This window comes from Papio anubis, chromosome 2 (genome assembly GCF_008728515.1).
Source record: "Papio anubis isolate 15944 chromosome 2, Panubis1.0, whole genome shotgun sequence".
Lineage (NCBI taxonomy): Eukaryota > Metazoa > Chordata > Mammalia > Primates > Cercopithecidae > Papio > Papio anubis.
Genome location: NC_044977.1, coordinates 54,620,887 through 54,647,531, shown reverse-complemented (window position 1 = coordinate 54,647,531; position 26,645 = coordinate 54,620,887). Strand labels below are relative to the sequence as shown.

At 44.4% G+C, this 26,645-nt stretch overlaps 2 protein-coding genes across 9 annotated transcripts in view; one reads left to right on the top strand and one right to left on the bottom strand.

The window, feature by feature from the left end:
- FANCD2 (FA complementation group D2) overlaps positions 1 to 19,893 on the top strand; it is a 75,831-nt gene extending 55,938 nt beyond the window's left edge. The window contains 13 exon segments of the mRNA XM_031663134.1: positions 71 to 189; positions 4,871 to 4,981; positions 6,215 to 6,345; positions 7,509 to 7,602; positions 7,887 to 8,009; positions 9,330 to 9,423; positions 10,975 to 11,046; positions 12,083 to 12,121; positions 13,090 to 13,164; positions 13,995 to 14,069; positions 15,121 to 15,267; positions 16,428 to 16,523; positions 19,153 to 19,893. Coding sequence (XP_031518994.1) covers positions 71 to 189; positions 4,871 to 4,981; positions 6,215 to 6,345; positions 7,509 to 7,602; positions 7,887 to 8,009; positions 9,330 to 9,423; positions 10,975 to 11,046; positions 12,083 to 12,121; positions 13,090 to 13,164; positions 13,995 to 14,069; positions 15,121 to 15,267; positions 16,428 to 16,523; positions 19,153 to 19,227 — 1,251 coding nt within the window. The 3' untranslated portion in view covers positions 19,228 to 19,893.
- Positions 172 to 26,645, bottom strand: FANCD2OS (FANCD2 opposite strand). 8 transcript variants are annotated; one of them, XR_004182102.1, is made up of 3 exons: positions 26,123 to 26,631; positions 13,661 to 13,685; positions 6,177 to 6,321 (listed from the first exon to the last, which is right to left on the bottom strand). XR_004182102.1 is itself a non-coding variant. In XM_003919136.5 (2 exons), exon 2 carries the CDS (start codon positions 23,039 to 23,041, stop codon positions 22,508 to 22,510), a length of 534 nt encoding a protein of 177 aa, XP_003919185.1. In that variant the 5' UTR covers positions 23,042 to 23,049; positions 26,351 to 26,446; the 3' UTR covers positions 22,225 to 22,507. The 8 variants fall into 8 exon arrangements, 3 of the variants coding, with proteins under 3 accessions (XP_003919185.1, XP_003919184.1, XP_009197776.1); XR_004182103.1 differs by lacking the exon at positions 26,123 to 26,631 and adding an exon at positions 14,052 to 14,205; XR_004182100.1 differs by lacking the exons at positions 6,177 to 6,321; positions 13,661 to 13,685; positions 26,123 to 26,631 and adding exons at positions 172 to 256; positions 4,857 to 4,944.

The window sequence follows — 26,645 nt, the reverse complement described above, 5'->3', positions numbered from 1 at the left end:
TTTTGGCTGAGAAAAAGGAAAATGAGGACAATTACTGAAGCAACTGTCCTAAAATCATTTTTATTTTTAGTGTTTAGCTGCTGAGAATCATGGTGTAGTTGATGGACCAGGAATGAAAGTTCAGGAGTACCACATAATGTCTTCCTGCTATCAAAGGCTGCTGCAGATTTTTCATGGGCTTTTTGCTTGGTAAGTATGTGGGAAGTGTGGAGAGAAATGATTATATACTTGCTTTTACTTAACAGTCACCAAGGCACTGAAATGTAGAAAAGAAAGAAAAGGTTCAAAAACCTTATGTAAATATGGTTCTTTAATTTTGTGGGAGTGTTCTTGTCTGTATTATTTCATTTGATCTTATACCCTCTGAGTCCTTTGGAGTCACTATTGTTAACCATTTGACAAATTAGGTGACTTGCTGATGAGCTAACATATAACAGATCTGGCCATCTGATCCTCAGTCCAGTTTCCTTTAGCATGCTTTAATTCCAGATTGTTTGGTGACGAGCTGAACACAGTGTGAGCTGGACTATTCCATGATACCTTCATGGAAACAGTGGGACTCGAGGGAACCCCAGAAGGGTACATGGCCTTTAGAGAGATAAAGGAAGGAGGTGGAAGGTACAACATGGACAAAAGTAGAACTAAGGGAGGTGTGCCCCTTAAATACTTTTGTTCATCAGGGACAGACCTTGGGCTCTCTGTTCTCATTATACAAGATTTCTGGGCCGGGCGCGGTGGCTCAAGCCTGTAATCCCAGCACTTTGGGAGGCCGAGACGGGCGGATCACGAGGTCAGGAGATCGAGACCATCCTGGCTAACACGGTGAAACCCCATCTCTACTAAAAAATACAAAAAAAAAAAAACTAGCCGGGCGAGGTGGCGGGCGCCTGTAGTCCCAGCTACTCGGGAGGCTGAGGCAGGAGAATGGCGTAAACCCGGGAGGCGGAGCTTGCAGTGAGCTGAGATCCGGCCACTGCACTCCAGCCTGGGCGACAGAGCGAGACTCCCTCTCAAAAAAAAAAGATTTCTGGTCAATCCTACCCAAGCTTAAATTTAGCCAAAATTCATTTTCTGAGCTATAGGCATTTATATCCAACTGCCTACTCAACACCTCCTTAGATGTGTCATTGACACCTCAGACTCCACATCCAAAATGGAATGTGTCATCCCTAGCACGCTCCTTCAGCTTTGTCTGGCTTAGTACATGGTACCACCAATTGCCTGAACCAGAAACCAGGAGTTATTCTTTGTCCCTCCCTCTGCTCTCCACCGTCTTTTTCCCACATCTGATTGCCAAATCCTGTTGATTTTATTTTCTGTTATAAATAACATCCAGATAGCCATCTGTCCCTGTTTCTCCACTGCTTCCAAACTCCCATTATCTCTCAACCTGGACTGGGCTAGGTTCACACTTGGCCTCTCTCAGTCCATTCTTCACATGGCAGTAAGAGTGATCTTCCTAACATAAACCCAATTTGATCCTATCCCAATTTGGATTTCTGATTGCTCTTAGATTTTTCTTGAGTTAAAACTCTCTTACCTAGCCTCTAGGTCTTCTTCTGACTCCTGCTATTCCATTTATTATATTATACTCTGCCTCCAGCCTCACTGAGTTAATTTCAGCACCCCATATAGCTTTTATGTGGGAGGTTTTGCACATGTTCATTCTTCTGCCAGGACCCCCACTCTTCTTGATCCCCAACTTTTTCTGACTCATCACATCTCTTGAGATCTGGACTTAAGCATCCATCCTGCCTCTCTAACCCCCAGTTCTCTTCTAACACTCTGGTATCCGTTCGTGATAAAACTTAATCTCATTTTATTATAATTACTTGTTCAGCAGTCTTTCCTGCTAGACTCTGAGCTCCATGAAGGCAGATGTCTGTCATTTTAATATCCTCAGTACTTAAAAGCAGTGCCTGACAAAAAATTTGAACAATTTATCGAGGAGACTTATGGATGGCACGTGTGAAAGGGTCCTGACATTGTGGTTTATGCCTGTAATCCCAACAGTTTGGGAGGCCAAAGTTGGTGGATAACTTGAGCTTAGGAGTTCGAGACCAGCCTGGGCAGCACGGCAAAACCCTATCTCTACAAAAAATACAAAAATTATCTGGGCATGGTGGCATGCATCTGTAGTCCCAGCTACTCAGGAGGCTGAGGTGACAGGATGGCTTGAGCCTGTGAGGCAGAGGTTGTAGTGAGCCAAGATTGCAACACTACACTCCAATCTGGGCAACAGAACCAGACCTTGTCTCAAAAAAAAAAAAAAAAAAATCTGGGCACAATGGCCCAGCGAAGTTAACACAGAAAATAAACCATCTCTAAAAATTATAAAAACAATAATTAGAATAAATACATGAAAAGATGTTTATTTATTACTTCTTTTTTTTTTTTTTTTTTTTTTTTTTTTGAGACGGAGTCTTGCTCTGTCGCCCAGGCTGGAGTGCAGTGGCGCAATCTCGGCTCACTGCAAGCTCCGCCTCCCGGGTTCACGCCATTCTCCTGTCTCAGCCTCCCGAGTAGCTGGGACTACAGGTGCCCGCCACTGCGCCCGGCTAATTTTTTCTATTTTTAGTAGAGACGGGGTTTCACCATGGTCTCGATCTCCTGACCTTGTGATCCACCCGCCTCGGCCTCCCAAAGTGCTGGGATTACAGGCGTGAGCCACCGCGCCCGGCTATTTATTACTTCTTAAGGAAATGCAAATTAAAAGCACAATGAGATAGCACAACACACTCACTAGCATAGCTACATTAAAAAGACTTAGCATGCCAAGTGTTGGTGAGAATGTGGAGCAACGAGCTCTCACATGCTTCTAGGGGGACTTTACAATAGTACATCCATATTGAGAAATAGTTTGGTAGTTTCTTAAAAAGCTAGACGTGTACCTACCATGTGACTCAGCCATTCCGTCTTTAGGTATTTAACCAAGGGAAATGAAAGCATATATCCACCAGGGTCTGGTACAGGAATATTTTTAGCAATTTAGCCTGTGGTTTTACATAGTATATTCTAAAGTTGTTTCCCATGTTTGTGTGCGTGCGTGCGTGTGTGCGTGTGTGTGTGTGTGTGAGAGATGGAGTCTTACTCTGTCGCCCAGGCTAGAGTGCAGTGGCGCAATCTCGGCTCACTGTAACCTCTGCAACCCAGGTTCAAGTGATTATCCTGCCTCAACCTCCTGAATAGCTGAGAATACAGGCGACTGCCACCGTGCCCGGCTAATTTTTGTATTTTTAGTAGAGACGGGGTTTCACCATCTTGGCCAGGCTGATCTTGAACTCCTGACCTCATGATCTACCCTCCCAAAGTGCTGGGATTACAGGTGTGAGCCACCACACCCGGCTTTTTTTTTTTTTTTTTTTTTCCCTGAGACAGGGTCTTGCTCTGTTGCCCAGGCTGGAGTGCAGTGACGCAATTGCAGCTCACTGCAACCTCTGCCTTCCAGGCTTATAAATCCTCCCACCTCAGCCTCTCAAGCAGTTGGGACTGCAGGCAGGTACCACCATGCCCAGCTAATTTTTGCTTTTTTTTGTTTGTTTGTTTTTCTTTGGTAGAGACAGGGTTTCGCCATGTTGCCCCCAGGCTGGTCTCGAACCCCTGAGCTCAAGTGATCCATCTGCCTCAGCCTCCCAAAGTGCTGGCATTAGAGGCGTGAGCCACCATACCTGGCCCAAATTCAACATTTTAAATACATGAAGTTTGCTGTACATCAATTATATCTCATTGAAGCTATGGTACACATAAAACCTGACACCTAATAGGCCCTCAGAATACATTTGTTGAAAAGAAGAATTACTATCACTGGTGGTCGGGAAAATGCTTCTAGAGAAGATCTAGGAAGTCAGATTGTGCTGGGCGTCAAAAGTCAGGCAGAATAATTTAAATGTTGTCCAGGGAAGCCATTTTGGAGTTTTATGATCATAGCCATGATGCAATGAAAGCAGTGGTTTAGGAAAACCCATCTGGCAGCAGAGTGCAGGACAGATTGAAAAGGGATGCAAAAAGAACACTCAAAAATACATGTGTCACTATGATCTACACATGTATTGATAGGGGCCTGGCCAAAATGATGGTCTGGGCTTGGAAAGGAAGGGACAATATGAAAGGTAATCCAAAGATAGAAATGTCAAGATTTGACTGGTTAATGTAGGAGAATGGGTAAGTACCACTATGGGCTGGACATTGATTTAGCAGTTGGACAAAATTATTCCTATATTTTTGAAGAAGACTACCTATCTCTAAAATGTAGGGAATGAAGGAGAGCTTTTTGCCCTTGAAAATAAACCTATGGGCCAGGCATGGTGGCTCACACCTGTGACAAGAAAGAAGAAAAGAAACCTGTGAAGACTTCAGGAAAGATTACTTTGGATGTATTTCAGTTTCTACTCTGATACTTAGAGCTGTGATTGAATTTGGTACTTCAGTACTTTCCATTTCAATTCTTTTTTCTTTTTTTTTTTTTTTTTGAGATGGAGTCTCACTCTGTCACCAGGCTGGAGTGCAGTGGCACAATCTCGGCTCACTGCAACCTCTGCCTCCCTGGTTCCAGCGATTCTCCTGCCTTAGCCTCCTGAGTAGCTGAGACTACGGGCGCCCACCACCACGCCCAGCTAATTTTTGTATTTTCAGTAGAGACGGGATTTCACCATGTTGGCCAAGATGGTCTCCATCTGTTGACCTCGTGATTCGCCCGCCTTGGCCTCCCAAAGTGCTGGAATTACAGGCATGAGCCACCATGCCTGACCTCTCAATTCTTTTTTCAAACTGTTAAACTATTGATGGTATAGACTGGAGGCCAGGATCCTTAAATATTATCCAAGTAGTTTTCCAGAAACTAAGCTAACCCCTCTTACCTTGACTTCCTTAGGAGTGGATTTTCTCAACCTGAAAATCAGAATTTACTGTATTCAGCCCTCCATGTCCTTAGTAGCCGACTGAAACAGGGAGAACACAGCCAGCCGTTGGAGGAACTGCTCAGGTGAGTCAGACTACATAGCCAAGATTGTTGTCCCAAGAAACTCCTAGGAACAGGATTGGCAACTTTCTTGAAAATACCTGGGTGTCTTTCAGTAGTTGTAAAGGAAATTATTTTCAGCTACTCTCCTCATATATCAGCGTTCTCATCTATATATTCTGATAAATCCTGAAGTATTAGAAGCCTTGAATAATCATGCTAAATCTTCATGAATGTATCAGCCCATAAACACAGCCTTTTCAAGTAATAATGATGAAAACATTGACCATCTGTAATCAACTCTTGATTATCCAGGGACCTACTGTCTCCCAGCAGGGTTGGGTAATTAGGCAGCAGCTAGTTATCACCAATAACCTGCTTCTTTCCCCTTGTCTTGTAGGAAGACCTTACATGGCTGAGGGGTAGGCAGTGGACAAGGGAGGTGAGATGATCTCAGGGGCATGGCTTTTCAGCCCCCTCCCCCTTCAGTCAGATTTGACTTGGTCTTTCTCTGACTTCCCTTGATAACCTAGACCATCACTGGGTCAGCAGTCAGTGCTTATCATCCCTGTCTATAGGTCAGGACCTTATTTCTTCTTTTATTTATTTTTATTTATTTATTTATTTTTTTGAGAGAGAGAGTCTCACTTTGTCACCCAGGCTGGAGTGATCTCGGCTCACTGCAACCTCCGCCTTTCGGGCTCAAGTGATTGTCCTGCCTCAGCCTTCCAAGTAGCTGGGATTACATGCGCATGCTGCCATACCCTGCTAATTTTTGTATTTTTGTAGAGATATTTTCGCCATGTGGCCAGGCTGGTCTCTAATTCCTGAGCTCAGGTGATCTGCCTGTCTCAGCCTACCAAAGTGCTAGGATTACAGGCATGAGCCACCATGGCCGGCCTGTGAACCCAGATTTTAAAAATTATTTTCAGTGTATTGCCTAAGGCTTTGAAGAGCAGATAATTTATCTAGGGTTGTGCATATTAGCGTGGTGCTTGGGTTTCTCAGCATACATGACCCCTTCAAGGCCAACATTCCATCCATGGGGCTGTCTTTTGCCCTGGCTTTTTCCATACAAAGGTATGGTTTTCTACCGAGATGCTTGAAGAGGGTTGCTACTAAAGCACCTGAAAATAAGGAGGATTCTGATTAGGCCATCAAACACTTAAAGGGACTTGGGCACGTCATGTGGATTTAAATATATCTGTAATACATAGGATATTATTGCATTTGTTTCTTTTTCTTGTCTTCTTACAGCCAGAGCTTCCATTACTTGCAGAATTTCCATCAAAGCATTCCCAGTTTCCAGTGTGCTCTTTATCTCATCAGACTTTTGATGGTTATTTTGGAGAAATCGACAGCTTCTACTCAGAACAAAGAAAAAATTGGTGATGGGCCCCAGATCCTTTTTTTTTTTTTTAATGAATAGGACTAATATCTCACACTTGTAAACTTGGGGCTTCCCAGGACATTTTTACATGTAAATCCCCACATAACCTCAGACAGGCCCTCTTGCTATACCAAGAAGGTCATTTTCCCAGAACAACCTGACTGATTTCTGCTAAAATTGCTTAGTTTTCTCTTTGGCTTAAGTTTAATCATGTTCTTCCTTTTCAAAAAAAAAAAAAAATTATCTGAGACATTTGACAAAACTACACAAACCATGAGGTTAATAAAGTAGGAGATAAAGGAGAAGTCAGGGTCAAGTGTAAAAGAAATACTAGCCTCTTCCCTGGCCTTTTTCTTTTCTTTTCTTTTCTTTTCTTTTTTTTTTTTTTGAGATGGAATCTAGCTCTGTCACCCAGGCTAGAGTACAATGGTGCGATCTTGGCTCACTGCAACCCTCCACCTCTGAGGTTCAAGCAATTCTTCTGCCTCAGCCTTTCAGGTAGCTGGGATTACAGGCATGCACCACCATGCCTGGCCAATTTTTGTAGTAGAGACGGGGTTTCACCAAGTTGGTTGGGCTGGTCTCAAACTCCTGACCTGGTGATCCGCCTGCCTCGGCCTCCCAAAGTGCTGGGATTACAGGCGTGAGCCACTGTGCCCAGCCCTGGCTTCTTTCTTTAACTGTCTTTTGTTATAGCTCTTAGAATGCAGCTCATCCTAGTTTGCAGCACATCAGAAAGTAAGATAAAAATGCAAAACAAACCTTTATTTTTCCCTATTGATTAAAAGGGGAAGGTTTGGTCTGAATCTTGGAGGTGACCACTGCTATTGGCCAGCTCAGGAGGAACAAGATTGGCCTTCCCACTGCCCAGCAGCATTCCTTTTCTCTGTGTGTCTGTATTTATGTTCATGTTTGCATGTTTGTGTGTTTCAGGATGGGGTTGGGGTGGGACGTGTTGAGCCTTAGACAAATGAGTTTATGTCTGGCAAAAGGGCCAGTGGTTCAGGAACATGACAGCTTTTTGTAAGTTGCCTGTTAGACTGGGAACGTCTTAGTAAATGTAAACTAATAATCCTTTTGATCGATATCCTTAAAAGCCTGAAAAGCAAGAATGAGGTCAAGTTCCCATATGTAAGATTCCTTTGTCTTCTTTTCTAACAGCTTCCCTTGCCAGACAATTCCTCTGTCGGGTGTGGCCAAGTGGGGATAAAGAGAAGAGCAGCATCTCTAATGACCAGCTCCATGCTTTGCTCTGGTGAGATGTTTGGTTTCTTCCAATGAGCCAAATAGCCATTTTCTATTTTGCTACTGTTTTTTGTCAGAGACTGGACAAATGACCTTTTTAGTGGGAATTTGAAAACAATGAAGTAGGTTAAAAATGAACACAATTTGGAACATGTGGATCTTAAGATCCTCTGGTTCTGTTTTATGCTGTCAGCTAACTGCTTATTGTTAATTCAGATCATAGAGGAATTTGAGGAATCTGCATTGTATTCTACTTTGTTAATCAGTGGGTCAAATATTTGACTCTCAATGCAGTATCTACCTGGAGCACACAGATAGCATTCTGAAGGCCATAGAGGAGATTGCTGGTGTTGGTGTCCCAGAACTGATCAACTCTCCTAAAGATGTGTCTTCCTCCACATTCCCTACACTGACCAGGTAAGGGAGTTCTTTCCTCCAGTTTTTCCCTTAAGATAGAATCATCATCAGGCTGGGCGCGGTGGCTCACCCCTGTAATCCCAGCACTTTGGGAGGCTGAGGCAGGCGGATTACCTTGAGGTCAGGAGTTTGAGACCCACCTGGCCAACACAGTGAAACTCCGTCCCTACTAAAAATACAAAAATTAGCTGGGCGTGTAATCCCAGCTACTTACGAGGCTGAGGCAGGAGAATCGTTTGAACCTGGGAGGCAGAGGTTACAGTGAGCCGGGATTGCGCCACTGCACTCCAGCCTGAGCACCAAGAGCGAAACTCCATCTCAAAAAAAAGAATCATCATCACACTGTCCAATGTATGTAGCTTCCACACAACTGCTTTGCTCCTCCTCATCTAATTCTGATATAGACAGTAGATATATTCATTCATTCAATAAAGAGAGTTTGCTATGGATTCCTTTTAAGGGCTCTCAGCTAATACATTTGAGAGGACCCTGGTGGTTTTTGTTTTGTATTGTTTTGTTTTTGAGAAAACTTGCCACCCAGGCTGGAGTGCAGTGGCGCAATCTCAGTTCACTGCAACCTCTGCCTCCTGGGTTCAAGCGATTCTCCTACCCCAGCCTTTCAAGTAACTGGGATTATAGTCACCCACCACCACACCCAGCTAATTTTTGTATTTTTAGTGGAGATTGGGTTTCACCATGTTGGCCAGGCTAGTCTTGAACCCGACCTCAGGTGATCTGCCTGCCTCGGCCTCCCAAAGTGCTGGGATTACAGGCGTGAGCCATTGTGCCCAGCTGAGATATTTTAGCCATCTTGAAACAGGGTGCTCACATGTATGTCTCACTTAATGGGTTTGTGTCTCAGAATATCAATAGTTATCTTAACATTTGTAGTCTTTTCAATTTATAAAGCACTTTTACTTTATCTCGTTTGATCCTTTTGATAATTCTGTGAGGTCTTTGGTATCATTGCCCCTATTTTACTGTTGAGGAAAATGAGAGCTAGGGAAATTCTCAAGCTTACACGTGCAATAAAATAAACATAGAACCAGGACTCAAACTCAGATCTTCTCACTGTTACTTCACTGCTTTTTCCATACTACCATACCACATCCTTTCATAAAGTTAATTCCATTGTTTGACAGGCAATCTTCTTGGACCTATTACTGAGTCCTTTCTACTCCCCCATCCTCTTCTTAAGGACCCTAGTGAAAGGACATTTAGAGAGGTAGGGAAGGAAGATACTTTTGGTTCCTGATTCTTCCCAAGTAGTTCTAAGCAGTACATCATGGTGTAGGCATGCATGCTTTTCTCGTCTTCTAGGCACACTTTTGTTGTTTTTTTCCGTGTGATGATGGCTGAACTAGAGAAGACAGTGAAAAAAATTGAGCCTGGCACAGCAGCAGACTCGCAGCAGGTGAGTAAGATATAGTCACTTCAAGAAGTGGACTTTGGATTACTTGGAAGTTGCTGATTCTTTTTTTTTTTCCTTTCCCTGAGACAGAGTCTTGCTTGCTCTGTTGCCCAGACTGGAGTGCAGTGGCATGATCTTGGCTCACTGCAACCTTGCCTCCTGGGTTCAGGCAATTCTTCTGCCTCAGACTCCTGAGTAGCTGGGATTACAGGCATGTGCCACCACACCCGGCTAATTTTTGTATTTTTTAGTAGAGACAGGGTTTCAACCATGTTGGCCAGGCTGGTCTCGAACTCCTAACCTCATGATACACCCGCCGCGGCCTCCCAAAGTGCTGGGATTACAGACATGTGCCAGTGCGCCCGGTAGAAGTTGCTGATTCTATTTCTTGGGTCCAAGTTTTCTCCTAAGCTGTTTTTTGTTTTGTTTTGTTTTGAGTTTCTGAGATTCAGGATTTTTTTCAAAGAGTTCCTAGTTTAATTTCCTTTCCCTCTAGTTAGAGATGAGGAATGGGCTCTGTTTTCCTTGGCTACTGCCCAGTTTGCCTCCTGTTAACTGACATGAGGTAAGCCAGTCTGTTTGAGATACTGTGGATCTTTTTTTTTTTTTTTTTTGAGACAGAGTCTCGCTCTGTCGCCCAGGCTGGAGTGCAGTGGCACAATCTCGGCTCACTGCAAGCTCCGCCTCCTGGGTTCACGCCATTCTCCTGCCTCAGCCTCCTGAGTAGCTGGGACTACAGGCGCCCGCCACCGCGCCCGGCTGATTTTTTGTATTTTTAGTAGAAACGGGGTTTCACCGTGGTCTTGATCTCCTGACCTTGTGATCCGCCCGCCTCGGCCTCCCAAAGTGCTGGGATTACAGGTGTGAGCCACCGCGCCCGGCGATACTGTGGATCTTGGCAGCCTGCTAACCAGAACAGAGCTACACAAGTAAAGAGCTAGCATAGGGAAGCAGAGAAGCTACAGCCAATATATGTTTTTTCTTTTTCTTTTTGAGACAGGGTCTAAGTCTGACATCCAGGTTGGAGTACAGTGATGCAAACTTGGCTCACTGCAACCTTTGCCTTCTGGGCTCAGATGATCCTCCCACCTCAGCCTCCTGAATAGCTGGGACCACAGGTGCAGGCCATCATGCCCGGCTAATTTTTCTATTTTTAGTAGAGGCAGGGTTTTGTCATGTTGCTCAGGCTGGTCTTGAACTCTTAGGCTCAAGCAATCTTCCAGCCTCAGCCTCCCAAAGTGCTGGGATTATAGGCATGAACCGCCACACTTGGTCTGATGGCCAGTACATGTTGCAAAGGCTTTTACTTACTTGGGAATTGCTGAAGAGGAAACTTTTTAGAATGTCTGTCTCTATGAGGTGTTCTAATGTTAACACAACATGTGCAGGCCTCAGAACCATCTTGTGGATGCACTGGTTGCTACATCTCTTGGGAAGGATAATTGGCTTAAATATCTGTATAGCTAGTAATTCAAGAACTATATCTTAGTGGGAATATACTAAGGGAAGTATCTGGCTATGACTCAGAGGTGCCCATATATTTGGCTGCCCCAGATTCATGAAGAGAAGCTCCTCTACTGGAACATGGCTGTTCGAGACTTCAGTATCCTCATCAACTTGATAAAGGTGAGTATGGAGGCTCCTTGACCCATCTCACCAAATAACTGCAGAAACCAAGTGTCCTGGCTTCCAAAATGGACTGTCCTTGCTCCTTTTCCCACTCTTCCTTGGGGCCTGCTCTCCCTGAATTGTCTTCTTCCTTTGTCCCTGTACCCGTCCTGGATAACCCTTTTTCTCACTAGGCATTTTTTTTTTTTTTGCCTCTTCCTTTCTTCCTTTTACTTATGCCACAATACTATTTAATGACTCCTTCCATCTGTAATTTCTTCACTTTTTCACCTTGCCTTGGGTCCTCTGTGATCTGAGCACACATTCCCTCTTCTAACCCTGAAAGCCCTCGTTCTCCTTTAAACACACTGTACTCTCACCGACTCCATTGTGGTTTTGCTCAGCTTGTTCCCCCAGCCTAGAATGTCCTTGCCTCTCCTTTCCATCTCTTTCATGTCTTTTTGTTTTTGTTTTTGTTTTGAGGCAGGATCTCACTCTGTTGTCCAGGCTGGAATGCAGTAGGGTGATCACAGCTCACTGCAGCCTCAATCTCCTAGACTCAAGAATCTTCCCACTTAAGCCTCTGGAGTAGCTGGGACTACAGGCACATGCCACCATGCCCAGCTAATTTTTCTATTTTTTATAGAAACAGGGTCTCATTCTGTTACCCAGGCTGGCCTCGAACTCCTGGGCTCAAGTGATACACCAGCCTCCGCTTCCCAAAATGCTGGGATATCAGGCATGAGCCAGCATGCCCAGCCTCATCCAGTCTTTCTTAAGTCTTCAGATCAAGGTTTTGGACCTCTAATAATGCCATCTTCTGAACACTTCCAGTTGGAATCAGTTTATTTCTCTTTGCTCTTCTCTTCCTTTTCTTGAACTCCAGTTGTGATCATTACTTTATTCTGCTTTGTAATATTAATTTAAATGTTGACATTCCTCCATTTTAGTATTCTCTACAGAACCCAAAGCTGTGTTTTGCGCAGTGGGAAAGAGGCTGGAGTGCTCAAAGGAGCAGATCTCAGCCTTGGTTTCTTGTCTTTCACCTCTCCAGGTATTTGACAGTCATCCTGTTCTGCATGTATGTTTGAAGGTGAGAGATTTACTGGGCCCTGTTTCATATTCTTCCTGTGGATCACTCTAGAGAGGACCTCAGCTAAGATAAATTGCTCAGTTTCTTGCCCACAAACCAGAGTTTCCAGAATCTGTGCCAGTTTAGGGAAGGCAATGGATACATTTTCCCACCCTAGTTGGATGATTGGAGAAGCCAGTTTTCCTATGAATTTGAAAACTTTTGGTAAGAATCTTAGTACTAGAAGGAATGGCTTCAGGGCAGTTGAGTTTAGGAGCAGTAGTTACCTTCCCTGCCATTCCTTACCAGGCAAAAGGGAGGAAGGAGTAGATGATTCTTCTTTAAAGTCTATGTGGTGGCCTTACAAATGTGGGATCTGATATCCTGAGAATTGCCAAACTTCTCTTTCATGGGAATAGCCTGTATTAGCCCTAGATTTGATGGGAAGTCCAGTCGGAATGTTATGGGGAGAATGCTACTTCCCCACTCCTGAAGTTTCCTTCCAAGTGGATGGTGCCCCATTCTTGTTATCTGCTGGTCACTCTCTCCCTTTTTACTCCACCCTTGCGCAGTGTGGGAGCTGGACGAGTTGGAAAGAGGAGTGATTTATCTGATTGGGAAGTTTAGAAATTGGTCATATGCTTCCTCAGCTTTACCCAGTTTTTCCCTCTTGGGAGTAAGTTATCCTCAGATACAGCTCCCCTCTACTCCTCTATGCTCTCACTCCTAAGCTGAGCAAGTTCCCTTTCCATCCACTGTATCTGTGGTAGGTAAGTCTGCCTAATTCTGGGGCTTAGTTAACAGGCCTATTTGATTTTTGTGTTAAGTTACATTCTCCAAATAAACCTTTTGGACCATTCCCAATTTGTTTTTTATATATATAAATAAGAAAATAAAACCCTTGGGCAGAATGAGGCTATTCTGCCTCAGAAAGGGGCCTTTCAGTGAGATACCTCAGCTAGACATAACAGTGTGTCTCTCTTCTTCAGTACGGACGTCTCTTTGTGGAAGCATTTCTGAAGCAATGTATGCCGCTCCTAGACTTCAGTTTTAGAAAACACCGGGTAAGAGCTAAGAGCAGAGAACAAAGATATGCACTGAAGAGTTGCTCAGAAATTATGTCCATGGTGACTCCTGGGTGAGGCTGGGAGTGTTCTACCTGGGTTCCTCTGGTCCACTTCAGCTATAGCCAGAGATCCCCAAATAGGACTGAATATTCCAAAGTAGGCTGAACTCCTCAGACCCACTCTGGATCAAACCCACCTTTCTACTTCTTCTCCAGATCCGACAGTGGTTTTCCTTTTAGCTTGATTTTATTGTGCTACTGCACTCTCAGGTCCTCATGTATCAGTGTGTCATTTGCTTATTCCGTTATGCTTCTGTAGGTATACTCAGAAATGATTTAAAAAAAAAGTTCCTTTGTGTCATAAAACCCTTTGCTGTGGTAATGAACATTCTTGACAGTTTATTAGCCAATGGCACCCAGGGCTAGAGTGATGAAGTAAGGATAGAATCAGATTATTTCCTATACATACTTAGCAAGTTGAACAAACCACTCACCATATTTGGTTGGTCCCTCATAGCCCTGAAAGAGAAAAGGAAGGTGGTATTTTATCCTAATGTTGCAGATGGGAAAACTGAGACATGGTAACCTATGTAAAACTAAAATGCAGGTCTTATAACTCTCAGATTTATACAAGGGACAGAAATGGGAGAGTTGAGAATAAGCGGTAGCTGCTATTCCTCCTATTTGAGAGGCAAATTAAGATGATTATCAGCATAGGCTGGAACCTGCAGAGTTTATCCTCTTTGGAGCTTTTGATTCCAAGAGTATACTGAATCTGAAATGAAATCAGTACATTTCATAGAGCATTTATAAACTTATTGGTTATAGGAAGATGTTCTGAGCTTACTGGAAACCTTCCAGTTGGACACAAGGCTGCTTCATCACCTGTGTGGGCATTCCAAGGTAAGAAGGGGAGCAGATCCTATCAGCAGCCTGCCTGTTGGCTTAATCTGCAGTTGCTATTGGGAGATCCATGGGCTGCCGTCCTTCTTCATTTATATCTCGGACTGTGTCTGTCCAAAGGCAGTTTATTCAGAGCAAATCCTTAGTTGCTGCTTGAGATTGGGCAGTCCTCTAGAGGGGAATCTCTGCATCTGAAATTTGATTCAAACTCCAAAGCTCTTTTTCCTCTAGAAACTTCTTGGGTGAGAGAAATAGAATGCTGGTATATGTTTACTTCTGCAAAGTCCCCTAGGCGACAGGACTGTGATGTAAGTGATGATCCTGCAGGAGACAGGAGGTGGCTCTAAAGCAGCCATCTGTAGAGGCTTTCATCTGTGCTACTTACTTTCAAGGAATGCATCTGTGTCTTTTGAGAACATCTTAGCATTAAAGGATTTTTCCACTTGAAGCCTTCTTATAGTTAATGAGGTATTGTCACGTTTTGTCTGAATGAACATAGAACCCTAGAGTTCTGCAGTCGCTGGGAAACCAAATGATTCTTGAGTCCAGTTTCTGTTACTTACTTCCTCTTCTGGTTCTAAATGTGTAAGGTCCTGAAGAGTGAATTTTTTTTTTTTTTTTTTTTGAGATGGAGTCTCGCTTTGTAGCCCAGGCTGGAGTGCAGTGGTGCAATCTCTGCTCACTGCAAGTTCCACTTCATGGCTGCACAGTGAATTTTTAAGGAATTCTCTTAGCTAAATAGGGCTACTCTATTGTTTAATATCAGTAAAATATATATTCAAGAACATTTTAGGTAAATTCATTGATGATCGGCCAGCAAGAGGTTATGAAGAGGAACCAGAGGTGGTAGTGGTATGTCTTCTAGGCTTTGAATTATTTAGCTGCCATTGTCTTTGGATTACTCTGCCAAGCTATTCCTGTTCGATGGAACATACTGTTGGTCCATATTGGCGGGGCTTATATCCTTATTCAGTATTCAAAGGTTTCTATAAGAAATATGAAGGCATGATGATAAACTCACAAAAGATGGATGTTATTTATCTCCATTCAGATTCACCAGGACACGAGACTCACACAACATGTGCCTCTGCTCAAAAAGACCCTGGAACTGTTAGTTTGCAGAGTCAAAGCTATGCTCACCCTCAACAATTGTAGAGAGGCTTTCTGGCTGGGCAATCTAAAAAACCGGGACTTGCAGGTAAGCCTTGGATCCTGCTAGTGATAATTCTCCAATCTTATTCTTTGTGACAGCATCAGATGGCATGTAAGGCAGTTCACCTAAGCCCTGGTCTCTCAGTAAGGCTACTTTTCTCTTAAGTCTGTGACTGTTGAACTCTTAAAGTTATGATACATTGCTCATGGGCCCTAGTCACAGGCTATACCCCTCATCTTAGGCAGCAAGGCACCAAAACATGCCATTGATACAAACAATGCCTCAGACATAAAGGAGTTAGACCAGTACAAACCTCTCTCCACAGCCAGAGGGGCTCCTTTAAGCCCCACTGAGGGTAGATTCATAATAACATTTTTGTATAGGGACAAACATTTCTTTTGTTTAGTTATACTAAGCCAATCTGTCTTATTCCGGAAATTATAATCTCTAATTTTAACTAATGAGCATTTATAAGGTTTTTTAATTGTCTGATTAGCTGAAATCTTGTGTTGTTTATAATACTACTTTGGAGTTACAACATTTTTCAGATAGGGTCTTATAAGCCCTTTTCTTTCATGCTTAAAATATCTGAGTCTTATAGTCAGTTATATATGAAATATATAAAATAGCACCACAGAGAATTAACTTCCTTTCTTCACATCAACCTTATGAGGCAGATACTATTGTTTCTTCGTAAAAATTGAAACTCAAAGAAGTTAAGTAATTTACCTAATGTCATTCAACAGAAAGTGAGTGGAGCCACGGTTTGAGTCCAAACAGTCCTAAATCCAGACTTGATGCTCTTAAACACTTCACTGTACTGTCCTTTAGCCTCTGCATGGCCTTTCGTAGTTGGTGTAATGGTGCTTATATACTTTAAGGTATTTGGGAAATTTTAGAACCATGTTCAGCATCAACTTAGAGTCACCAATACAATCTAGCCTTTTAAAATGTAGTGTGATGCTAGCATACCAAGATGAACCTTTTGTTACATTACTTTTTATATCAGAGCCACAGACATCTCAGAAACCTGGAGTTGAGTATCCCTCCTCTAGATGCTGAATCACAAGTTGGTATCCATGTTTGACTGTGTTTTGAATGGCTAGAATATCTTCCTTTGTATTGCCTGTAAACTCAACCTTCTCCCCTATTTCCCTAAATGTGGTCATTATAACCCACAATTTTCTTGGTCCATTCACATTTAGGGTGAAGAGATTAAGTCCCAAAATTCCCAGGAGAGCACAGCAGATGAGAGTGAGGATGACATGTCATCCCAGGCCTCCAAGAGCAAAGCCACTGAGGTATCTCTGCAAAAGGCACCAGAGTCAGGCACTGATGGTTGCATTTTGTTAATTGTTCTGAGTTGGTGGAGCAGAACTTTGCCTACTTATGTTTATTGTCAAGTACTTCTATGCCCATTTCCATTCCCTCCATAACAGCTTCTGTGCTTATATAATTTTTTGGGACCCAGAAAAAACAACCACACAATCTTAGAATCGCTACTGAGTATCTCGAGTTGTGGCATTTGTTATAGAGTTGACAATTCTCTGCATTATAGCCTCTCATTTTCCATGAATCCATATCTGAAATCATTTTAGAAGGGAGAAGTCATCGAAGTATTTTCTGAGTGTTGAAAAGAATGAGTTAAACCATTTAAACACATTTGAAACATACGAAAATAGAAATGTGAAAGCATTTGGTGAAAGCCAAAGCACAGAGTCAGAAGCTGCCACCTTAGAGAACTGAAATAAAAATAGAAGTTCTTACTCTTTTTTGTGGTACAGATGCTTTTGAGAATTTGAAGAAAGCTTAATAAAAATGTATACATGGCTGGCGCAGTGGCTCATGCTTGTAATCCTAGCACTTTGTGAGGCCAAGGTAGGAGAATTGCTTGAGCCCGGGAGCTCAAGACCAAGCTGCACAACATAACAAGACCCTATCTCCACAAAAAAATGAAAAATAAGCCCGGATGCGGTGGCTCACGCCTGTAATCCCAGCACTTTGGGAGGCCGAGGTAGGCAGGTCACAAGGTCAGGAGTTCAAGACCAGCCTGGCCAACATAGTGAAACCCCATCTCTACTAAAAATACAAAAAATTAGCTGGGTGTGGTGGCACGACTTCAGAAGTCTCAGCTCTGCAGGCTGAGGCAGGAGAATCACTCTGAACCTGGGAGGCGGAGGCTGTGGTGAGCTGAGATCCCGCTTACTGCACCTAGCCTGGCAATGAATGAGATCTGCCTCAAAAAAAAAAAAAAAAAAAAAAAGCATACATCTACTTCTGTAATCCCAGCACTTTGGGAGGCCGAGGCGATGGATCTACAAGGTCATCGACCACGTGAAACCCCCTCTACTAAAAATAAGGCAAAATTAGCCGGGCTGTGGCGGGCACTGGTGTAGTCCCAGCTACTCAGGGAGGCTGAGGCAGGAGAATGGCGTGAACCCGGGAGGCGGAGCTTTGCAGTGAGCCGAGATCGCCACTGCACTCCAGCCTGGCGACAGAGCCAGACCTCGGCCTCAAAAAAGCATACATTTATAAAAATTTTGTCACACCAGGTAGGTTATATACACCAAAATCTCAGATTTAAGAACCCCTGCTGTGGGGCCTCTGTCTGTAATGCAATTTGAGTCTGATCCAGAAAGATCATTTAGTATGAAAAGTCTGGCCTGGTAGGGTGGCTCACACCTGTAATCATAGCACTTTGTGAGGCTAAGGTGGGAGGACTGCTTAAGCCCAGAATTTCAAGACCAGCTTGAGACCCCATCTTTACAAAAAATTTTTTTGAGCTAGCCAGGCATAGTGACGCATGCCTATGGTCCCTGCTACTCAGGAGGCTGAGGTGGGAAGGTTGCTGAAGCCCAGGAGGTGGAGGCTGCAGTGAGCCATCATCACACTCCAGCCTGGATGACAGAGTGAGACCCTGTCTCAAATTTAAAAAGTTCTTTTATTTACATGGTCCACAGTTTTATTTGTATAATATACCCCTTCCACCTTTTTCTCAGAGAATTTGAGGCAGACAGTATCCTATTAGTTTGGTACTTTCCCCTAAGCAAATCTCTCATACTAGAATTGTAAGCCAGACAGAACAGAATTTTGTACTGGATTCCTGTTGAGATACACCAGCACAGCACTTCTTTTTTTGAGACAGAGTCTCCCTCTGTCGCCCAGGCTGAGGTGCAGTGGTGCAATCTCGGCTCACTGCAATCTGTCTCCCAGGTTCAAGCAATTCTTCTGCCTCAGCCTCCCAAGTAGCTGGGATTACAGGTGACTGCCACCATGCCTGGCTAGTTTTTGTATATTTAGTAGAGACAGGGTTTCACCATGTTGAGCAGGCTGGTCTCGAACTCCTGACCTCAGATGATCCATCCACCTCAGCCTCCCAAAGTGTTGGGATTATAGGCATGAGCCACCGTGCACTGCCATAGCACCACTTGTAATAAATATTTCATTCTATATTGAATGCCCTCTTTGTTCCTATGTCATATACATGAAGTAGAGCTGGAGGACCATGGCTTGTTTAAAATTATGCAAATTGGGCTGGGTGCGATGGCTCAGGCCTGTAATCCCAGCCCTTTGGGAGGCTGAGGCAGGCGGATCACCTGAGGTCAGGAGTTTGAGACCAGCCTAGCCAACGTGGCGAAACCCCATCTCTACCAAAATACAAAAATCAGCCGGGCGTGGTGGTGCGTGCCTATAATCCCAGCTACTTGGGAGGCTGAGGCAGGGGAATCGCTTGAACCTGGGAGGCGGAGGTTGCAGTGAGCTGAGATCACGCCACTGCATTCCAGCCTGGCAACAGAACAATACTCCTTTAAAAAAGTAAATAAAAGTTTTAACAGTGACAATAGTACAGTTGTGTATCCTCTAGGAACTGTATTCCAGAGGTCACCCAGAGCAGTAACCTAAAATACTTATTTATTCTTTGCCCCTTAGGATGGTGAAGAAGACGAAGTAAGTGCTGGAGAAAAGGAGCAAGACAGTGATGAGAGTTATGATGACTCTGATTAGACCCCAGACAGATTGCTGCCTGCTTCTGTGTCTCTGCCAGCCACTGATCATTTTGTGTTTAGAGTTTGAAATCCGCTGTTTACCTTTCTTACTGGAAGGATCCTTTTTTTGTTCCTCTATTTTTTTTTTTTCCTAAGACGGAGTCTCACTGTGTCGCCCAAGCTGGAGTGCAGTGGCGTAATCTCGGCTCACTGCAACCTCCACCTCCTAGGTTCAAACGATTATCATGCCTCAGCCTCCTGAGTAGCTGGGACTACAGGAACACGCCACCATGCCCGGCTAATTTTTGTATTTTTAGTAGACACAGGGTTTCACCATGTTGGCCAGATGGTCTCGATCTCCTGAACTCATGATCCACCTGCCTCAGCCTCCCAAAGTGCTGGGATTACAGACATGAGGCACCACACCCGGCCATCTTTTGTTCTTAAAGTGGGGGCTTTATTAACTTGTGGACATCATGGATTATCTAACATCATCGCAGTCCCTGGCTCAGGATTCTAATGTAGCATTATTTATTGGTTTGGATAAACCTAGCTTTGCTACACTGCAGAGTAAAATCTCTGAGTCATGATTCTGGACTTTGGGAGCTAGTTTTGAAACTGATTTATTCTAGAACTTAGGCTTGTACCAATTTTACAAATAAATTCTCTTCTAAGTTCTGCTTCAGCTGCCTCATTTATCTTTCTGGATTTGCTTCATTATTCAAGGATTAGGTGGAATTGAATTGAGATTTGTGCAGAGAAATTATGGAGACTGGTGCTAACATAGTTCTGCCGATTAAAATCATGTCTCCTGGCCGGGTGCAGTGGCTCATGCCTGTAATCCCAGCACTTTGGGAGGCCGAGGCGGGCGGATCACGAGGTCAGGAGATCGAGACCATCCTGGCTAACACGGTGAAACCCCGTCTCTACTAAAAATACAAAAAATTAGTCGGGTGTGGTGGTGGGCGCCCGTAGTCCCAGCTACTTGGGAGGCTGAGGCAGGAGAATGGCAAGAACCCGGGAGGCGAAGCTTGCAGTGAGCTGAGATCGCACCACTGCACTCCAGCCTGGGAGACAGAGCGAGACTCCATCTCAAAAAAAAAAAAAAAAAAAAAAAAAAAAAAAAAGTCTCCTATTGTAAGAACCAATTTCATCTGAAATGAGATATATCTGGTCTTTCTGGAGGATTGACTTGATCTTGATGATCTTCCTTTTTTTTTGAAACGGAATCTCACTTTGTCACCCAGGCTGGAGTGCAGTGGCACGATCTCAGCTCACTGCAACCTCCGCCTCCCAGGTTCAAGTGATTCTCCTGTCTCAGCCTCCTGCATAGCTGGGACTGCAGGTGCACACCACCACGCCTGGTTAATCTTTGTATTTTTTTAGTAGAGACAGGGTTTCACCATATTGGCCAGGCTGGTCTTGAACTCCTGACCTCGTGATCCACCTGCCTCGGCCTCCCAAAGTGGTGTGATTATAGGTGTGAGTCACCATGCCTGGTCAACTTAAACTTCTTGTCAATGCCCAAAGAAAGTCAAAAGGAATGTTTTGGCTGCTTTTTAAATTTTTTTGATTGGTGTGATAGTATAAGACCAAAATAAAGGCCGGGCGCATGGCTCACACCTGTAATCCTAGCATTTTGGGAGGCCGAGGAGGGTGGATCACGAGGTCAGGAGATCGAGACCATCCTGGCTAACACAGTGAAACCCCATCTCTACTAAAAAATACAAAAAATTAGCCGGGCATGGTGGTGGGCACCTTTAGTCCCAGCTACTCAGAAGGCTGAGGCAGGAGAATCGCTTGAACCTGGGAGGTGGAGCTTGCAGTGAGCCGACATCGTGCCACTGCACTCCAGCCTGGGCAACACAGCAAGACTCTGTCTCAAAAAAAAAAAAAAAAGACCAAAATAAAATTAAAAAGCAGCATCAAACTCGTGTTAACTTTGTATATATAATGTTTATTTCCATATTCTGAGTTATACCTAACCTAGTTAATTTTTTTTTTTTTTTTTTTGAGACAGAGTTATACCCAACCTAGTTATAAGAATGCTACAAAGGCCAGGTGCGGTGGTTCATCCCAACACTTTTGGAGGCTGAGGCCAGGGGATTGCTTGAGCCCAGGAGTTTGAGACCAGCTTGGGCAACGTGGCGAAACTCCATCTCTACTGAAAAAAAAAAAAAAAAATAGAAAAATTAGTGACTCATGCCTGTAATCCCAGCACTTTGGGAGGCCAAAGCGGGCAGGTCACCTGAGATCAGGAGTTCAAGACCAGCCTGACCAGCCTGGAGAAACTCCGTCTCTACTAAAAATACAAAAGTAGCTGGGCATGATGGCACATGCCTGTAATCCCAGCTACTAGGAAGGCTGAGGCAAGAGAATCGCTTGAACCTGGGAGGCAGAGGTTGCAGTGAGCTGAGATCGTGCCATTGCACTCCAGCCTGGGCAACAAGAGCAAAACTCCATCTCAAAAAAAAAAAATTAGCCAGATATGGTGGCCCACACCTGTAGTCCCAGCTACTCAGGAGGCTGAGGCGGGAGGATCCCTTGAGCCTGGGAGTTTGAGGCTGCAGTGAGCCAAGACCATGCTATTGTAGTCCAGCTGGGATGACAGAAAAAAACAAAAAAATGCTACAAAATTACTTGTAGTTTATTAGAAATAGAACATTAGGAGTACATTTCAGCTAAAATGGAGAGTCATGAGTTCCATGTAGCCTACCAGAAAGCCTAGCTTCGTTTAGTGCTACCAAGATCTTTCTTGCCAGGTTGTACGTATTGTTTAATATCAGTATATTTCTACCCACTTTTGTACACTCCCGTGGTATTAGGGTGTGGTTAGTTAGGGTTTTTTTCTTATTTTCATTGTTTTGGTTGGGGGAGGTTTTAAACTAATCCTTGACCTATATATAGATTTTTGACATCCCCTGGTACATAGAAATCCATATCTTTCTCCTCTACACCCCTTTTTCCCCCAATTCATTGTGATCTTAGGTGTTTATGTGAGTTCACACTAGGCTCATTGGTTTATATCATTTGTTTAATGGTTAGCACATGTACATGTCAATGCTAGTTTGACTCTAAATGGTTCAACCTTACAATGGGAATGTTCTTCTTTGTTCTCTATCATTGGTCCTTTTTTGGAGGGGAAGGGATGAAAGGGGCTCCTGAATCATCACTGCTTGAAACAAAAGCAAGATGGCTGGAGCAATGACACAGTTTCATTTACATGGACAGGTTTCTGTAAGCTTCAGTTACATACCAAAGGGCATGGTGTGAAGAAATGGGGATCAAATGAGGACCCTTTACTTGGAGTGCTGCAAGGCAAAGGTGCACTTTTTGTAAGTTGCATACAGCAAGAGGATAGAGCGCAGCATCTGTTTGCACATAGTCACTGTCATCTGAATCTGAGGCTCCTTCAGTCCAATGGGCCACTGGTGCTCCCTGCTAATGATTTTGCAAAAGGCTGACTTGTCTGAAACTCTGAAAGTCCCGGTCCATTTTGGTGGCTGAGCTGTGATAACCCTGCCAAAGACAGAATCTACTCCACTGAGGCGGATGGGCTGGGGCTTCCTGACCAGTCCTTTGTTGTTCATTGTTCGCAATTCTGATGTGTGACAGGGTAACTTGGGACTCACTCCAGATTCCAGGAATGGGCTGTCTAGGACTAGAGTGACCTCTTGAAAGCACAGCTGCACTTCAAGGTCAGATGGTGTGTGTGGGAAGCAGGGAGAGGCCCTGAAGGGGTGCTTGGAGGAAGGTATAGGTGTCGTGTGCCGCAGCCATTGGAAACTCTCATCCAGTGGGGTCCATGGTGACCAGAGCTGGTATCCTGCCATTGACAGTCCTAAAGGAGGGAAATCAGAGCATGGAATTTCCCTGACATGCTTTTCATGATGGTATGGACTTTCAAATTCCCATCTCTGTCTCACTATTGACATAAACTTATTCTATAGTTCCCATGAATAGATTCCAACAGGTGTTAGGATATTAGTAATTCTTTTCTTTCTTTCTTTTTTTCTTTTTTGAGACAGTCTCGCTCTGTCACTCAGGCTGGAGTGCAGTGGAGCAATCTTGGCTCACTGTATTTTTAGTAGTGACAGAGTTTTGCCAAGTTGGCCAGGCTGGTCTCCAACTCCTGCCTTGGCCTCCCAAAGTGCTGGGATTACAGGCGTGACTCACTGCGCCCAGCGTGGGTATTAGTAATTCTAATAAAGGGAAGTAGGGAATGATTACAAATATTGATCTGGCAACTGCTATGTGTACTAAAACTTTATATTACACTTTTTCACAAGCCTTTGGAAGTAGGTCTTAACCCATTTTATAGATGAGGAAATGATTTGTCTGACATGAAATGAATATAGGTCCACTGTTAGGACCTATGCTATGTTGTTAGCTGCTAATGACAGAATCTTTATGTTCTGAGGTGACAGAAGCTGCTGAGAATTCATGATGAGACCTTATTACTTGAGATTAGAAGAAGCTCAGAAAAGTCGTATCTTAAAAATATTTATGGCTGGACACTGTGGCTCATGCCTACAATCCCAGCACTTTGGAAAGCTGAGGCAGGCGGATCACTTGAGATCAGAGTTCCAGACTAGCCTGGCCAACATGGTGAAACCTTGTCTCTACTAAAAATACAAAAATTAGCCGGGCGTGGTGGCGTACGCCTGTAGTCCCAGCTACGTGGGGAGGCTGAGGCGTGAAAATCGCTTTAACCCAGGTGGCAGAGGTTGCAGTGAGTCAAGATTGCACCACTGCACTCCAGCCTGGGTGAAAGAGCAAGACTCTGTCTCAAAAAAAAAAATTGTGCGGTTCGCAATGTATGAACTCTGTACAATGTATGAACTTGCAAGTATGAACTTCACCATCATTTGGAAACTTGTAGATGTGTACATTTTTGGGCCCCACCTCAGACCAACAGAAACAAACTCCAAGTGGGGCCCAGCAATCTGCATTTATACAAGCCCTCTTGCATTGTCTATTTTGAGAATTTCTTATGCTATTCCTTTCAAACAACTCTAACTTTCACTATTCGTTACTGAGATCATCTCCTGGCCCCAAAGGCCACTGTATTTTCTCTGCACACGGGAGCAACTTGCAGACCCCTGGGTTATTTATATACCACCTCAGAGGAGCTGGTAGGAGACTGGGAGGAGAAACATTTCCAAAGTCCAGTCAAAATATTGTTAAAGATTTTTGTTTTTCTATGTGTGGGTGTGTTTTTAAATTTGTTTTTCTATTTTGTTTGTTTTCCATCTGTGGAAGACCTACTGGTTCCATAAGACCTTAATTTTCTTTTTCCTTTGAAGATTAAAAAGGGCTGTGAGGATATTGCTAACTCAAAATTTATGCAAGTAAAATTAGAATTTTCTATCATTCTCCTTCAACATTGCCAGTATACAAGAAGGTTTACTGAATTCAGAAGCTAATTCTTTTTTTAGCGTGTACCTATTTTGTTAGTGGGCATAGTGGGTCCCTTTTCTTTCTAGCCAAGTGTATTTCTCTGCCCCTTCTCCCACAGAAGATAGCAGCAGATCCCATCCTATCCAGTAATTGCCCCAGAAATACTGTGAAAATTTTGACATCTTCACCACCATCTGTGAGATAGAAAAGTTGATTTTAAAAAAAGAACTGTTGGCCAGGCACAGTGGCAAAAATTAGCCAGGCGTGGTGGTGGGCACCTGTAATCCCGGGTACTCATGAGGCTGAGGCAGGAGAATCACTTGAACGGAGGTTCCAGTGAGCTGGGATCAAGCCATTGAACTCCAGCTTGGGTGACAGAGGGAGACTCCATCTCAATAAAAAAAAAAAAAAAAAAAGGTTGGTGACATTTCAGACCAGAAGACCTGCCCCTGATAATGGTTAGTATGGGGGATTTGTTGATTTTCTGCAACTAGTATGTTTCTCATGATCTATGTAGGCTCTTTGCAAAGTACTAAATGTTCAAATATCTGGGCTGCCTTAGAATGAGAAAGGGACACCCAAGGGACAGTTATCTATTACAAACACCCTGTGAAAGGCTTCTGGTGCTTGATATCTTGACCTTCAGAGCACATATCCAAGAGAGGGACTACCGTGGTACACCACCATGACAAGGTGGGCAGAGAGTATAAATGCTGCCAAGCATATTTTTAATCCCATAATATGGGATTTTTAAAAGTACTTAATCCCAGGATCCTTTTCTCTTTCTTTTCTTTTCTTTTTTTTTTTTTTTTTTTGACATGGAGTCTGGCTCTGTTGCCCAGGCTGGAGTGCAGTGGCGCAATCTCGGCTCACTGCAAGCTCCGCCTCCCAGGTTCATGCCATTCTCCTGCCTCAGCCTCCCGAGTAGCTGGGACTACAGACGCCTGCCACTACGCCCGGCTAATTTTTTTGTGTTTTTAGTAGAGACGGGGTCTCACCGTATTAGTCAGAATGGTCTCAGTCTCCTGACCTCGTGATCCACCCGCCTCAGCCTCCCAAAGTGCTGGGATTATAGGCGTGAGCCACCGGACTCTGCCCCCAGGATCCTTTTTTTTTTTGCCACATCTTCTAAGAGGAAATAGAGGTAGAAGTAAAAGGCTTTGTCAAATGTCCAGCCTAAGTCAGGGCGCAGTGGCTCAGGCCTGCAATCACAGCACTTTCGGAGGCCAAGGTGGGCCAATCACTTGAGGTCAGGAGTCAGCCTAAATATTCGGCAGAACCAACATGGGATGAGGGGCTTCTAAACCTAGGTCACCGCACCACTTCGCGCAAAGTTTAAAGATGGTTCATCCCATCCCCACTGCCCAGAAGTCACTGTCAACCACTCCAGAAGGGCTTGAACCTAGGAAGTCTGCTCAAGCTGCTCAGTAGCTCCCAGATAGGGAACACCTGGTTCTCCTAGTCAAAAAGGTTTCCCCTTCACACCCCACTTCCCGTTCCAAGGATTTCCCCACCTGGGAAACGGGGCGTTAGCGCCAAAATGCAGCTGAGGTCGTGAACTGTAAACGGAGATGCGAAGGGTCTGGAGCTGCCAAGAGTGGAGAGGCTCCCACTCCAAGCCGGAAGAAAGGGCTTGGGCCTCCTGGGTCTCTATCCGGGGACGGGGACCAGAAGGTTCTGGCTGAGGAGGACGATGCGGTGGGAACCTGGGCCCAGTCCCACCATCCGGGCCCAGGGCTCACCTGCTGAACCCTGAGGGTCGCACGCTCCAAAGCGGCGGCCGCTGTTCGTGGCGCCTGGCAACCACCTTTGTGACTCAGGACTGCGGGGCAGCCCGAGCCGCGGCGGGGGGCCGCACTCCCCGCCCCCACCTCATTGGAATGCCTTGTCCAGGACTCGGCCTTCGGCCTTCAGGAGGGCTGGTTCGAATCCTGTCCCGTCCATTGTCTGCCTCCCTACCGTGCCACACCTGTGTACCTTTGATCAAGTCACAGAGGACAGGCGACCCCTACTTCAAAGGGCCTGCATAAAAGTCCC